Source organism: Ostrinia furnacalis, unplaced genomic scaffold, assembly GCF_004193835.3.
Source record: "Ostrinia furnacalis isolate ACB-3 unplaced genomic scaffold, ASM419383v2 OfSCF0916, whole genome shotgun sequence".
Classification (NCBI taxonomy): domain Eukaryota; kingdom Metazoa; phylum Arthropoda; class Insecta; order Lepidoptera; family Crambidae; genus Ostrinia; species Ostrinia furnacalis.
The window spans coordinates 111,332-127,154 of NW_021131155.1; the positions used below are offsets into that span (position 1 = coordinate 111,332).

The window sequence follows — 15,823 nt, forward strand, 5'->3', positions numbered from 1 at the left end:
ACTAACCCTACTATCCCTTTTTAACCTTTCGTTAAATATAAAATAAGATTGGAAATAACTGTAACTTCAATACATACCGCTGCATAAACAAATTCAATTCCCACGCATAAAACTAGCTGGCACCAGCTGTTACCGTCCAAAGCGGGATTTGATTTCATGGATGCTATTAGCAAACAGTGTAAAATTATACGGAACTCTATTATTATGCATTTCACCGTTGTGTTTACAATGCGCTGACAGCCCTGGCCGAATCCAATTGGAACAGTACATTTAGCAAACATTGAATTAGCATAGCGTACGTCTAGGTAGTCCGTTTGTACGACATAGGTGAGTTGTATAATGGTTTGTTTCTGTAATCCTCATTCGATTTGTTTATGCCTGAAGCATCTGAAATTCTAAATTCAAGTTTTGTTCTTTTAACTGATATAAATTGGGGTTTGATTGAATCTCTGGAACGGTGGGTGAAAAAAAAAAACTCTTTGTAGCACAATCGTCAGCACAACCCACTGTCTATGTAATTTTGTAAGAAAAAAATCTGTATTACCAGTGCATAAGACTCTACAGTGGATAGCTTGATGATTGAACATACTCGTAAGTACTTAACATTACCTTAAGCTGACAAAGTTTTTCTTGGCAATTCTCTCACTGCTGTTATACTGAAGTGGTAGTAGAGCAAAAGTTATACATATGTATATGGAACGTATGTAACGCATATTAACTATGGAAGCTTAGAGCATTTATGCCTAGAATTTTTAATTTCAGAGATCTGGATTAATCCAGTGCTTGCCAAACCTCCATTGATGCTGACGTAATACTAATAATACCTAAACCTACTTATCCCATTATCTACTGAGTATTACTGAATCTGCATTGCATCTAGGGGTGTATTCCACTAACTGAATTCGTTTTATCAGCTCTACCTGTCACTTTCACTTATGCTAACATCCTGTGTAAATAAGCGAGATAGATATAGTGAAATATAGATACGTATCTGGGTGAATATCCCAAACTCGTTTTTTNCAGATGCAGCCGCCACATCTTATTTTTAATACATAGGTAATTGTAATACGATATAGCATAGAGCGTCACCGCAGCAGCAACAATCACGTCGTCATCCATTGAGGCCGCGAACGAGACTGCGAGGCTTCGCGAGTGTGGAGAGACACATATGAACGCGAAGTACAAGGCGCGAATCGCGGCGTCAATTCACAGCAAGAATCGCGAGCGAGTGTAGAGCGCGCTTAATACAAATTAAGTTCACGCAGAAAAAGTTAGAGAGACAGAAAGCACTTGTCAGTCAGTCAAACAGTGTTAAAGATGAACTACACTGAAATGTCCTTTTTTTGACACTGACAGGGGGGCCACCGTCAATAGCGGATCGCTGGTTCCGACTTTTGCCACGGTGGAAACCATGTATTTGAACGAAGATGGTGGCGCCCTTCTGTCAATGTCGTCGGTGGGACATTTCAGTGTAGTTCATCTATAAAACTTAGCGCGGCGAACGTATACATCAAATACAGATAGAAATCTTTCCTTTTATTGATGGCCTCAACCGCTTAAAACCTTTATTCAGTTAAATGATTTTTAAAAATGTGTGAATAATGCAAAAAGGATAGGATAATAAGTATTCGATTGACAAATCAAAACTAGTTTAATAATTACGTGTTGTTTTCAATTGATTTTGAATACTAGCAAGTTTCTCATGATAGTCTTCATATTCCGCGGATTTCTGATACGTGTATAATTTGTTTCCTTCTTTACGCACTGGACTTGAATCAACTTTAGCTGAACTATCACGTTTTTCTTCTATTTCTTTAGGCTTAGGAACTACCTTTTCTTCGAAAAATTGTTTTGAAGTTGTTGTTTTTTTATCCTTTTTGCTAGATTTTGTACTGTCAAGATCTTTGCTATGGTCAGGCAAATGTAAATATTCATATGCCGGTTTTCTTTTTTTGTATTCACCATCACTGTGGTCCTCATTATTTCTAACGTCTTCTTTATTGGAAGAATCCGATTCAAGAGTCCTTTCGTGACTTCGATCTGTTTGTTCCTTGCTACTGGCTTTCTGTTTTACAGTTTCAGTGTACGGACCATCGTTTTCTTTTTGGTCTGAAGCAATAGATTTGTCATCTTTTTCAAATTCGCTGTCTTTTGTATCGGTTCCATCACCGCTATAATTCATATCTTGTGGTGTAGTTTTCACAGACTTCTTTATCAGTCTACTGAGCTTCGTGCTTCTGTCGTTTACAGGTTCTATTTTCATTGAGCTTGCTTCACCGATAGAACCTCGCTTTTTAGCCTTTGCTGCCAAGTTTTGCTCGTACATTTCATTTTCTTTTTCTAAAGATTCACCTTCAATATTGGACAGACGTTTTGCGTCTAGTTCTTTAGGTTTCATTCCGTAAACGCTTTTGGTGAATTGTTTGTATTTCAAACTTAAATCATTGAAAGAATCTTCAGATTTTTTTATAACTGCTTCAGTGTCTATTTTCTTGATAACTGGTCGTGGAGAAGCCTTGGTCTCCGTTTCGGTATCATCTATTTTTGATTCAGAATTATTCGGTTCCTTAGCATCACTCTCTAAAACCCTGTATGTAATTCCTTCTTTATTTACGATAGCTTCAGGCACAGAGGCAGTGTCCGTTACTTTATTGATTTTTTGAAACTTTTCAACAGCTTTGTCGGCTATTTTCTCAGCCATTTCATCAAATTTGTCAGATTTCATCACTTTCTTCAGAAACTCATCAACATTCAACTTACCATCTGTAATTTTTATGGACACTCCAGTTACAAGTCTAGCGTACAAAACAATGATACCTAGAAAAAAATTAAAGAGTAAATAGGTACCTATTGAACTTAGTAAAACTATACACACTTGAACGGTTTAAGTTCTTACTTATCTCCAAAACATTATGACGCTTCATTATTTTACCTTTGATTTTAGATTTAAATCGTAACTTACAACCTCATGGTTTGGCTAAAAGTACCTACTTTATCTAAACCACTTTGATATAGTATCATAAAAAATATAGCTACGAGCCATAAAAAGTTTTATGGCAAATAAAAAACATTATTGGTACGAAACGGCAGAATAACAAAAATAATCTTGCTAAAATAAATTAATACTCACAACTAAAGGTCCTAACAAAAATTCTGTAAAGCCGGGTCTCCAGCGCGTGTTTTGCCCTGCACAATCAACAAAAAAACATTTCAACATTCAACAAAATTGCCTACAAAAAAAGTTGAATGTTTACTTGTTTTTGTTGATTGTGTAGGGCAAAACACGCGCTGGAGACCCGGCATAATATTTACAAACCAAAATGCAATGAAAAAAATATGAATAAATTCATAATATTGTGATTCATAATTGTGGATTCCCAATTTAATTTCCATAGTTCGAAGTGGCATAATTCAATTACTCATTTCAATTAACTAGACAACACTAAATAGGAAACGGAAGTGAATTGAATTAAAAAGTTAACTTTTAAATGTCGGTAGAGGTGTCACTCAAATCAAAAGTTGCAAAAAATTAAAAAAATACTGTAATAGATCAATTTACGGACTTATCAGATTAATCGAGACTAATTAAACTAACAATGGCATTACCAGCTTTACGCCAGCCAAAGAAAGTTATCCGCGAAAAGCCGAAGATTTTGTTGGATGATGTGCAAAACGTGATTTTAACTTTGAAAGATAAAAAATCGCTTGTGGTCTCTTCTGATGCTTATCACGGCATACTGAGGGGCAGGGAAGTGTACAGATGTGTGTTCTGCAGCAAAGATATAGAGCTGGACGTCAAGATAAAGGAATGGCATAAAGATTCTGAGAAACATAGAAAAGTGTTGGAGGGCTACCCTCATGACGATGGTTTCGGCGAGAATTTGGTCCGGAAGGTAGGTTTGAAATTAGTTACTTATCCATTGTAAGCATAGGCGTTATTGTCTTGACTGATCCAGCACAATTTAACAAAATTAAATCAAGATGTACGATTTGGGTTAGGTACAACATGATTTTGGTACGTTATTTACTATTTTATTTACAATAAATGTGTTAGCAAAATACTAGCTATTTTTCCCGCCTTCGCCCGCGTGAAGAGTGTACAAGTGTTACTGGAAATGTGTGGAATTCCTAAGTATGCCCGGAATTGCTGGATAAAGGCCCCCCCCAGGCACCTCTCGCGACCTTCACCAGATCGTCGGTCCACCTAGTGGGGAGCTTCCCACACGACGTCTTCCGTCTAGTATTATAATAAACTAGCTTTCCGCCCGCGGCTTCGCCCGCGTGGAATTTTGTCTGTCACAGAAAAACTTTATCGCGCGCGTCCCTGTTTCAAAATCCGGGATAAAAACTATCCTATGTTCATTCCCGGGACTCAAACTATCTCTATGCCAAATTTCATCAAAATCGGTTGCGAGGTAAGCGAGGTTTAAGCGGGAAAGCGTAACAGACAGACAGACAGACAGACAGACAGACAGACAGAGTTACTTTCGCATTTATTATATTAGTTGGGATTAGCGACTAGGCGCCTTTAGCCCGCACCCCCCTTTAAAGGTCTTTGCGCCTCCCCTGGGGAGCGCGCCCATCACTTTGGGAACCATTGCTATAAACAAAATTGTTTGTTACAGCTTGCAGAAGACATATACTACTGCACCCTCTGCAGAGTGATTGTCCCAGCGCCGTTCATAACCCGCCACATCATGACAGAGGCACATACCTCGGAAATGGATAAGGCAATCGCTAAAGTCTTCGCGCACAGACTCGGTGACAAGTGACAGACGTAATTTGTACGTGCATGCCTTTTGTGATATGTCGTGTCAATATGTTAAGTGGGATTGATAATCTTGGACGTTTGTGATCTAGTGGTGAGACCACCTGCTGCAGACCCAAAAGTCTTGGGTTAGATTCCCAATAGGGGCAAGTTTTCCGCTCAGTTTGGTTGGCGTTAGGACTTGTTCTTAGTCCACCTGGCTAGCTACCACCGTCTTACTAAGTTTCTATAAATGTATAATGTTAGGCCTTCATCATTTAAGATAAAAACTAAGAAATTAATTGAGGAAAATGTTTTTAAAACAAGTCAAGTTGTATTAGTTTCATTTCATTATTCTACGTAATTCTTCTGACCCTCCATATTGTTAATTATGTATACCTAACTGTATACTGTACCTGTACCTAGCTATCTACTAAATATTACTGTAAATAATAAATAAAAACAGCTTTTCTATCCCATTGTCTACCTCTGTGTTCTTTAATTAAGCTATTTATATTCACAAGTTCTTACAAATGTACAAACATGCCAACTTCTTGATTATTAAACAAAAATAAGTTTTGACATAATAGGCTGGACATCATAAAGTTTTTCTTATAATAATTTGAGATTAATTGTATTGTTTTCAATTTAAATACCAACATTTTAAGCTAGCTATGAGTCCAGTCGACAAAAAATTGTTTTCGTGTAAATTATTATAAAATACGGTTTCTAAAAGTGATATTTTTAAGTTTAATTTATGTTAATTAGTAATAAATGAATTAATGTTTAATGCTTTGTTTCATTGCTATATCTCGTCAAGTTTTTATCATGCAAGTTCATAATTTATTGTAAACTTATTTGCACACATAAAATATAAAAACTTAAAAGGTGGACTTAATGCTAAAAGCATTCTCCACCAGACAACCTTTGGGTCATGCAGAAAGCTGCGTGTGGTTATCTACCTACACTAATATTATAATGGCGGATTTACACTGCGCGGAAATTAGCCGAGTCAAAACAAACAGTGGGGTGGTTGTGGGGGTGGGGATGACAATCATTCATTTTTCATCCCCACCCCACTGTTTTTTTTACTTGGCTAATTTCCGCTTGTACCTATCGAATATGGTCCAGTAAACCTATTTGAAAATTTATTTTTATTAGAATTATACATTATCATGAACATAGGCAAAGCGAATGGATAGTAAAGATTAAAAGATATTCTGTCTAAGCCGCGGGAAAAAGCTGGTAGGGTCCAAATAAGGAGGCATGTAAAATTGTAGTGACCCATGGGCTAGCCTTTTTTATTATTTTTGACTTTCTTGAGTGCCAAAATACTTACCTACTGGCTAAAACTGAATAATTTTTGATTTGATTTATACGCTGACTGATTCAAGCGAACAAAACAGCGGACAAAGGTAGGTACTTAGTAGGTAAATGATACAATTACAGCTAGATTAGAATAAACGATGTTCAGTTATCAAGAGTTATCGTTTACGACGCGGGGTCTCTCTAAGGTCAGTGTTACAAATCGCGATTTAGTTGTGCCTGGGACTTCAAAATGGAAGCGTGGTTCGCAGTTTTGGCGCTTGTCGCGATTGCTGATGCGGCGAGCATCAGTGGAAGGTACATAAAAATGTTATTTTTGTGATATTTTTCCTTTTTTCCCCACTGCTCAACTGGTTATTGCTGACAAATATTTCCCACTGCCCAACTACATAAGTTTTTCCTTTTTATGAGATATTTCCCGCGTGAATTTTGGTCTGTCGCGCGTACAGCTTTCGAAAACAGGCTTTCTTCTCTTTCTCTACCTTAAGTAGGTATTTCATACTAATTAAGTGCGCTCGTTCTAAATTCGGTTCATCATCATCATCATCATCATTTCAGCCATAGGACGTCCACTGCTGAACATAGGCCTCCCCCAATGCTTTCCATGTTGATCGATTGGTAGCGGCCTGCGTCCAGCGCTACCCTGCTACCTTTACGATGTCATCGGTCCACCTTGTAGGTGGACGTCCAACGCTGCGTTTTCCGGTACGCGGCATCCATTCCAGAACCTTGCTGCCCCATCGGCCTAAATTCGGTTAAGGCGGTTTAATGAAATGGATATTTAAGTAATGAAGGAACAGGATTATGATATCTCCTACCCACACCCGTCTAGTTCTCCTGAAGAAGTACTTAATTTTTTTCAGTGAAAATTCTTGCTTAGTACGATATGATTTAGGTTTTAGAAGTATACTATACCTAAGGCCCGTTTTCCATCAAGACGGAGCGGAGCGAAGAAGTACTTAGTGTCGGGCGGGCGGGCGGACTTATATTTTTCTTCAGGTTTTGACAGAGGCGCGGATTAGAGCAGAGCTGACAGAGCGAAGAGAAGTGGAAATAATGAAATCTGATTGGTTATTCACAACAAAACTTCTCTGCTCTGTTCCGCCTTAGTGAAAACACGGCCTAATTTTGACCTTCAATAAAATAACAACCGCAACTACAGACTAATAAATAAACTTGAACCATCTTGCCCCCTGTTAGAGGAGCATGTTTTATAATAATAAACAAGATAAGATTACTTAGCTAAAATAAAATTTTAATTAAGTAATTAACTTATGTAACTGATGTATTTAATAATATAGCCACGATAGCCGAACCGCAAAATATGAGAAGGGGTCAAACTGGCCGACTCGTGATCCGAGGAACGCGGGTTCGAATCCCGCCGCCTCGGCGCCGCTTGATTTGAACCCACTCACACAAGCTTAATTAGCTTACTACGAGGGGCTAACGGGATTATTAAAAAAAATGTTTTTGATCAATAATATATTGTTACACTAGCTTTCCGCCCGCGGCTTCGCCCGCGTGGAATTTTGTCTGTCACAGAAAAACTTTATCGCGCGCGTCCCTGTTTCAAAAACCGGGATAAAAACTATCCTATGTTCTTTCCCGGGACTCAAACTATCTCTATGCCAAATTTCATCAAAATCGGTTGCGAGGTTTAAGCGGGAAAGCGTAACAGACAGACAGACAGACAGAGTTACTTTCGCATTTATAATATTAGTTGGGATAATATTATAGTACCTACCTACATAATGTTACAGTCAAAACTCATAATCGGTCAAAACCACAAAAGTGGCTTCCTTGTTCCACAATATACCTACCTACTACCTTACATAGCTTAGAAGGCTGGAAAGTTTAGAACTTTGGAGAATGTTGATGTCGCAAATCTGTGAGAAAAAACTGGATGAATTGTTTGACTGTTAAACTTAAAGTTGAAGAAGCGAGTGATAAATTAATTAACTTTTTCGACTTATTAGTAAAACTTGAAGTTGAAGAAGCGAGTGACAAATAAATAAAGTAGAAGGGGGCTCTAAAATTTGTATTTTTTACTTATTCCAGTACACACTTCGACACCATAGTGGTCGGATTAGGAGCATCAGGGACAGCCGCAGCGACGGAGCTGGCCCACGCTGGCAAGCGAGTGCTGGCTTTGGAGGCCCAGGGCCGCGTCGGGGGCAGGGTCAATACGGTATCTTTGCCCGGGGATAGCTTAGTCGAGATGGGGGCAGAATGGTAAGTTTCTCTACAAATAAGAAACTACCTATCGTTTTTTTTATGTCACAGGAGGCAAACAAACAGACGGATCACCTGATGGTAAGTGATTATCGTCGCCCATAGACACCCGCTGTCCCAGGGGCGTTACAGGTGCGTTGCCGGCCTTTAAGGGTACGCTCTCTTCTTGAAAGATTAATATAGTCTCAACCTCAAGTCACAATTTTGTGGTCACGTAATATATTTTAAGGTAGGTATAGGTACGTAAATGGGGCAAGTTCCACACCATACTACCTAACATAACTCATAGCTAGTGGAGATGGGAGCAGAATGGTAAGCCACAAGAGAAGGTAATATAATAGCGATTGGGTCACGTTTATTGGGGCAGGGTCAAAACCGTAACTATCTGGGGATAACATAATAGTCGTAGCTCTGGAGGCCCAGGGCAGAGTCGGGGGCAGGGTCAACACGGTACCCCTGCCTAGGGGTAGCTTAGTGGAGATGGGGGCAGAATGGTAAGAGTTTCTCTAGAGACACCTTGTGCGTGGACGTCCTACGCTGCGCTTTCCGGTACCAGGCCTCCATTCCAGAACCTTGCTGTCCATTCAGCGGCAGCAACCAACCGGCCATGGCCACGTCTGTGTTCAGCAGTGGACGTCCTATGGCTGAAAATGATGATGATGTGGGATTCGAAGGATCGACCACACAATAAGGAAGCTAAGATGTTAGTGTTTCCTTCCGAGCGGGTGCTATGCTCGGAGACCTCCGTGGTTGAGGATTCCGGGTGAAGCTCGCTTCCACCTTCGGCCTGATCATCACTTACCATCAGGTGAGATACAGGCCAAGAGCTTCCTCGTTGTGGATAAAAAAAAAAAAAGACCAAGATCCAATTTACACCATCTTGGTTTTCCTATGCTGGGCAGGGTAGAAAACTCCGACACCGCGATGCAGGATTGTACGCGCGGTGGAGTACCTATTATGCCATAGTGAAGTCGTAACAGCGCCATCTGTTGGCACACTAGTTTGTATTAGTAGCGTATCGTAGATAAATAAATAAATAAATATCCTTGGACATTTTACACTGCGCTTCTAGTCCCAAACTAAGCAAAGCTTGTACTATGGGTACTAGACAACGGATATAAACATACTTAAATACTTTTTTTTTGTAAATGCATACATTGTACATAGAAAACACCCAGTCCAATACAAACAAATATGTTGATATCGCCACAATGATGATGATGATATTATTTCCCCAGGATCCACGGCCAAGATTCCAGCGTGACCTACCAACTGGCTCTGGACAACAACGTGACGGTTCTTCGTCAAGAGCTGAACACGATCACCCTCCGATCCGACGGCGGCGTGGTAAAATTCATTTCTTTTTTGCCAATAGGCTTTTGGTCCACCTTGTGGGTAGACGTCCAACGCTGCCACTCCACTCCAGAACCTTGCTGCTCCATCGGTCTATTCCACTTTGATCACTTGGATTTCATCACCCAGGTGTTCAAAGTGGACGTCAAGTGACACTGGTGTCCTTTGATCACCCATGGTTAAGATCACCTAGGAGATCAAAGTGGACCTTCTTATCCACGGACACCAGTGTTGTCGCTTCGAGTCCACTTTGTAATATGTATCGTTCACTGCCTTCCTTTGGGTTGCCTGGAAGTGATTTATAGCGATAAGACCGCCTTTCAAATCTTTCGAAATCAAAATCAAAATTTTCTTTATTTGTTTAGACTTGGTTTAGACTAATTAAATTAGTACTTGCAAATCGTCAAATGCTCTTAAGGAGCCTATATGGGTATTTCTCATCGCCACGGTTCTCATCGTCACCTTCGTGGCAAATTTTATTTTTAACTTATTTCAACTTTTTGTAAACAAAAATTGTAGCGCTTGATGTGAAGAGTGTATTCTCAGTAAATCAGTCAAATAGTGAGTCTGGTTTGGAAGCTTTAACGTTTTGAATTTTTTGATGCCACGAAAGTGATTCTGTACTTCACAGCAATAATTATTTCAAACTTTACTACTGTAAATGACTCTTAAGTATTTATAAAACATATATTTTGTCTTATTTTCATAGATAAATGGCAATAACATAATATTAATAGGTAGGTAGTTAAATACAAGATAAAATTTTACCGATAACGTCACCTACTAAGTTACAAGATTCTACGCAATTGGTTTTAAGGGTGATACTGGTGGCATTCTGAAATCCTAAAGAAGCAAAAAAAAGGATTATCAGTACCTCAATAAAAAAGAACTCTTAACTTATCAGTCCCTCAACAAAAAATATGTTTATTTATTGAGGCCAGATGGCCTTGTATTTTTGTTGTACAACTTTTAACTCAAACTTCAGATTAAATTTATCTTACAAACAGATACACAGCCACATATACAGACAAATAGGCTAGTTGCCTAAAAAAATTTTTTTAGTCCGTAATGTTTAATATCAAAAAATATTGGACACATATATTTTTATTTGTCAATCTAACAAATAATTACATAGTTATGGTGCGTTGAAGTTGCGCAAGACGTCACAACGTGCGGCATTTTTAAGCAAGCGTTGACGTCACGGGCCTCTTCTTATGAACTTTGGGGCGCTTTATCTCTTTAAATTTTCATTAGTTTGAAAAAGTGAAAAATACGTGTAGTGTATTTTTTGATAAGTTAACTGACGGACTAATTAAAACTCTTGCTTTTTGACCCAGGCAACATCCCCATTATAAGAAGATATCTTTTTGACTATTGTGTGGAAAGTATATTTAATTACGATGATTTTAGTATATGCTACACACAAATTGAATGAAAATTGTGAATGCAGTAACCAAATGTTTCATTGCAACCGAAGGTGTGACACGATGAGAACGCGAAAAATGACCCCGTTTTTTATCGTTTCATGTGATTTTTTCGTATTATTTTTGCTTCTATTACGATAAAATTTATTTTGTATGTAGCTAAATAGATATTTTATCATCTGATTTCAAAGTTTTTTTGACTATTGTGTGGAAAGTATATTTAATTACGATGATTTTAGTATATGTTACACACAAATTGAATGAAAATTGTGAATGCAGTAACCAAATGTTTCATTGCAACCGAAGGTGTGACACGATGAGAACGCGAAAAATGACCCCGTTTTGTATCGTTTCATGTGATGTTTTCGTATTATTTTTGCTTCTATTACGATAAAATTTGTTTTGTATGTAGCTAAATAGATATGTTATCACCTGAATTCAAAGTTATTGTTCTAACTTATACCGTTTATGAACTATTATTGTGTGACCATCAAATTTGAGTGTAAATGAGAAGTACCCATATATTATGTCTCATTCTTTTCTTCGAGACAAACATTTGGCAAGTGCTGAGAAGAAGCGCTTGGGGGAGGCCTATGTTCAGCAGTGGACGTCCTGTGGCTGAAATGATGATGATGATGATGATGAGAAGAAGCGCCGCAACAAACTCAGTCACCACTGTCTGCCGGTTTAAAAATATTATTTTGTTTATTTTTATCTCGTTTTTTCTTGTCTAGCATACTTACAATAAAGTGTGTTCTGTCTATGTATTTACATTTATGTTTTAGGTGGACGCGGCGTTTATGGAGGACATCATGAACTTCGCCATGCCTTTGATGGAAGAGGATCCTGCGACCCCGGAGCCGTTGGGAGCTTTTATGACAAGACGGTAAGGTATATTCAAGTAGTTTAACCACCTGTGGTCTAGTAAGACCATAATGTTCAGAGTTCCCGAGTTTTTGTATTAAATTGGAATCTTTTAAATGTTGCATGCAACGTAAATTTTTAAGAAAGAAGTATCACTCACTCGATTCCTCGTAGACCCCTTCAACACCGTCCTTCGTATCAAAGTTCCCTGGGGACATTTGGTAACTTTTTTTTCCCAATTTTATAAGGCTGTCTGCCTTAGAGAAGACTGGGAGGGAATAATCGATTCTCTCTGCCCTTCCAGGATAAAATCCTACATAAAAGAGCGCTACCCATCATTCTACGCGGACGAGGACTTCATCCAGCAGCTCCTGGTCTTCATAGACCTGATCGTCGACAGCCATGTTGGTTCCAACAACTGGAACGATTCGACCACCCATACGCAGTACGTGACTCTTGGTGGAAACCAGGAGATGAGCTGGCACGTATATGGGTATAAGACGCTGTTCGAGATAATGATGGTAAGGGATAGCTATAGTCTGGTCGCTGAGCACGTAGAATTTTGTCCATTGACCCCAAGCTACCCATCCTTATCGCACGCGCGCAATTATATTGCTGTCGCGACTGCGACGGGCGCCCGCAGTGAATGTGCGAGCGCAACAGCAACATAATTACGCGCGAGTGATAAGGATGGGTAGCTTGGGGTCATTGGACAAAATTCTATGTGCCCAGAGACCGGGCTTTAGCAAGTAACTTTGTTATTAGGTTAAAATAAAGATTTTAAAACAAGTAAGTCTCTGGTGAAGTCTACAACCAGGTCGAGTTAATGCGCACCTGACAACCATGACGTCACATCGACGCTCTGAGGGCTGCGTTTGAGTTTATATCAAAGTTAAACGTCCTAGAAACTAGTGAGCGCGTAAAAATGTATGACGGATTGTACAGCGTCCCTAGCGGAAGCTTTCAAGAACTAAAATTTAGTACTGTACGGATGCGGTGCGAGTGTGAGGGAGTCGAATTCTAGCGAGGTGCGCAGTTAGCTCAATTGGGTTTGAAACAATTTAATAATGATGACCATTTATTCCATGACACTATATTAAAACCTATGGTCTTAAAAATTTCATTTCACTCACTTGTCTACAAAAATATAGGTCCATTCGTACCTACATGCTTGCAAAGTTTGGTACGCAAACTACCGTCAGTGAAAACAAATAGACAGACCGTATTTTTTTAGTTTATTAAACTGTAAATTAAAAGTCAGTCCATCTTCCCCAGAACACATACAAAAACGGTCCTGGTCTGCCCTCGTTGACCATAGAACTGAACAAAGAAGTGACGTCGATCCAGTGGCCTCAGGACTCCGAGTCCAAAGTCGTGGTCCGGTGCAAGGACGGCTCGGAATACACGTCTGATAACGTCATTGTTACGGTGTCTGTCGGGGTCTTGAAGGAGAGGTAGGTCATATTATGTCATATATGTATGTCACGTAACTATATTATTACTTACGCGACTTCATACGCGTATCCCGCGTTAACCCCTTAGGGGTTAAATTTTGCACAATCCCGTCTCAGTGAGTTCTAAAAGGAACCCCCGCCCATGCAAAATTTGAGACTCCTAGCAGTACTAGCACTGAAATAGGTACCTCTTCCTTTAAAAGCAAGCGACAGAAATCTAAAGTAAACCGGTCCTACTTACCCACCTGACCAGTAGTGTGGGGAGCCATGAGCCCTCCCCACATTACTGGTCAGGTGTGTGTTTCTTGTGATAAAAAAATACTACTTAGATTGAAAAATATCCTCATTTGAAGAAATGGCATGAGAAAAAGTAATCGCAGGTAGGTAGCAATTTTCTAAAAATGCACAAAAACTTAAAAATCTTGAAAACGGTGATATTTTTATTAGGGTCAAAATTTGGGAGACCATGGCGAGAGGCCTATCGATGGTTACAGAATTATCCATTCTTTTTAGGACACCCTGTATTTTTTTAACGCGCTCACTAGTGAGGACGTTTTATGTAAACTCACACTCAGCCCAGACTAAAATGAAATGACCTGATGATGAAGTACCTATATTATTCAAATTATTCATTTACAGACACGCTTCCCTCTTCTCCCCGGCTCTTCCCCAAGATAAGGTGGACTCGATCAACGGGATCCCCCTCGGGGTGGTCGACAAGATAGTCCTTTTGTTCGCCGAGCCATGGTGGCCTAAGGACACCTTCATGGGGTTCGTTTGGAAGGGGGAAGATAGGGAGAAAGTTCCTGAAGAGGACAAGTAAGTGGGTCTTATATCTTATTGACAGTTTAACTTTCCCCCGGGACAAACTTGACCTTCATTGGTTGGGTTTTTGTGGCGGTCAAGCTGTAGATCCTGGCTACACAGGAGTTGCAGCGGTGGGAACGAGAGGTGGGAATAGTCCCGAATTTTATTGCCTTATATTATTATTGTATTACCTTCTTGCCCCGGATCATGGGGCAAACTGAGAACGCAGGTTTCCGCTGGTAAATTAAACGCTCTCTCTGATTAATATAAAAAATTAAGATGTACTATTATGATTGTCCCCAAGATTCCAATATTATGTATCCAACTAGCTTTAAGCCCGCGGCTTCGCCCGCGTGGAATTTTGTCTAACACAGAAAAACTTTATCGCGCGCTTCCCTGTAATCTAATTTTTTTCTTTCATAGATGGACTACAATGATTTTGGGGGCAAACCCACCTATGAGTTGCGAAAGAGCATTAACTCTGTGGACTTGCGGCGAAGTCGCTAAGCACGTAAGTATTTTTTTCTCATTTTTTATAATGAACAATTACCTATTTTTTATTATTTATTTAAACTTCTTGCCCATATACACCGTACATCTGCACTGTAAAATAATAATCTTTTTTCATTTACAAAATAAATAAACCTTTCTTTTTTATAGATGGAGACACTGTCAGAGGAAGTGGTGAAAGCCAAAAGCGTGGAGCTGTTGGAAAAGTTCGCGAACAGGACTATTCCCAAACCTGTAGGATTTGTGAGGTATTTCTTGCATTCTAACGATTACTTACGGATTTATAATATTGTTAAATAACCTACGAGCTACGTATAAAACCGGTGTTATCGTTAAAAAAAATCGGTACTTATCGTTCTTCTTCTTTTCGTGTCGACAACAAACCTACACAGTGTCAGCCCAAAACTCCTCCACAAGAGTGGCGTTGTCAGTAGCACTCATCAAGTCCTCCTGAGTGCAGTTGTTTAAATAACATATTTGATTATTTTGCAACGTCTTAGGTAATAACCCCCGATGCAAAAGAATGGCATTCGTGGCCCATAAATGAATGGACCGATTTTGGTGTTTTTTTTTTAATTTAATTAGTTTTTTTTATCTCTGTCCGTTATCACGCTATAGAATTATCATTGTTTATTTCAGATCAACCTGGTATTCCAACCCGTACACCCGCGGCAGTTATTCCTTCGACAGTCTCACCTCTCCCTCGCACCCATCCCTCCGTCCCTCTCTAGCCTCACCGCTAACCGACTCGGCAGGAAAGCCCCGGGTTCTATTCGCTGGGGAAGCAACAAATCCTATCCATTATAGCACAGTGCATGGCGCGGTTGAGACTGGGAGGAGAGAGGCTAGGAGATTGTTGGGACAGTGATGAGTGAACTAGAACGAGTGTTGTACCTTTATGTAGGTAATTAAAATAAGTAGATAATTATGAGTGTTTACAATACCGTTGCGCCGCTGGACTATTGTGGTGAACCCACTCGTAACACAAGCATTTAGCTGATTATACAGAGGGCCTAGTGTGAGTTTACATCAAACGCGATCAGTAGTGAGCGCGTAAAAAATGACATTAAAAATGTATGACAGATTGTGTAAAGCGGAAAAGTTCA

General features: G+C 39.5%; 3 protein-coding genes across 4 annotated transcripts; 2 read left to right on the plus strand and 1 right to left on the minus strand.

Moving 5' to 3' along the window:
* Positions 1 to 1,043: 1,043 nt before the first annotated feature.
* On the minus strand, positions 1,044 to 2,945 carry LOC114350535 (muscle M-line assembly protein unc-89-like). The gene has a single exon (XM_028301373.1). It carries the CDS (start codon positions 2,723 to 2,725, stop codon positions 1,652 to 1,654), a length of 1,074 nt encoding a protein of 357 aa, XP_028157174.1. The 5' UTR covers positions 2,726 to 2,945; the 3' UTR covers positions 1,044 to 1,651.
* A 499-nt stretch (positions 2,946 to 3,444) lies between these two features.
* LOC114350533 (uncharacterized) lies at positions 3,445 to 5,460 on the plus strand. The gene is made up of 2 exons (XM_028301372.1): positions 3,445 to 3,893; positions 4,626 to 5,460. The coding sequence occupies exons 1-2, from the start codon at positions 3,597 to 3,599 to the stop codon at positions 4,770 to 4,772; spliced, it is 444 nt and encodes a 147-aa protein (XP_028157173.1). The 5' UTR covers positions 3,445 to 3,596; the 3' UTR covers positions 4,773 to 5,460.
* Positions 5,461 to 6,205: 745 nt separating this feature from the next.
* Positions 6,206 to 15,614, plus strand: LOC114350543 (spermine oxidase-like). 2 transcript variants are annotated; one of them, XM_028301382.1, is made up of 10 exons: positions 6,206 to 6,370; positions 8,132 to 8,305; positions 9,544 to 9,652; positions 11,868 to 11,968; positions 12,251 to 12,467; positions 13,222 to 13,400; positions 14,040 to 14,219; positions 14,631 to 14,718; positions 14,868 to 14,965; positions 15,357 to 15,614. In XM_028301382.1, exons 1-10 carry the CDS (start codon positions 6,306 to 6,308, stop codon positions 15,583 to 15,585), a joined length of 1,440 nt encoding a protein of 479 aa, XP_028157183.1. In that variant the 5' UTR covers positions 6,206 to 6,305; the 3' UTR covers positions 15,586 to 15,614. The 2 variants fall into 2 exon arrangements, with proteins under 2 accessions (XP_028157183.1, XP_028157184.1); XM_028301383.1 differs by lacking the exons at positions 6,206 to 6,370; positions 8,132 to 8,305 and adding an exon at positions 8,714 to 8,799.
* Positions 15,615 to 15,823: the final 209 nt, after the last annotated feature.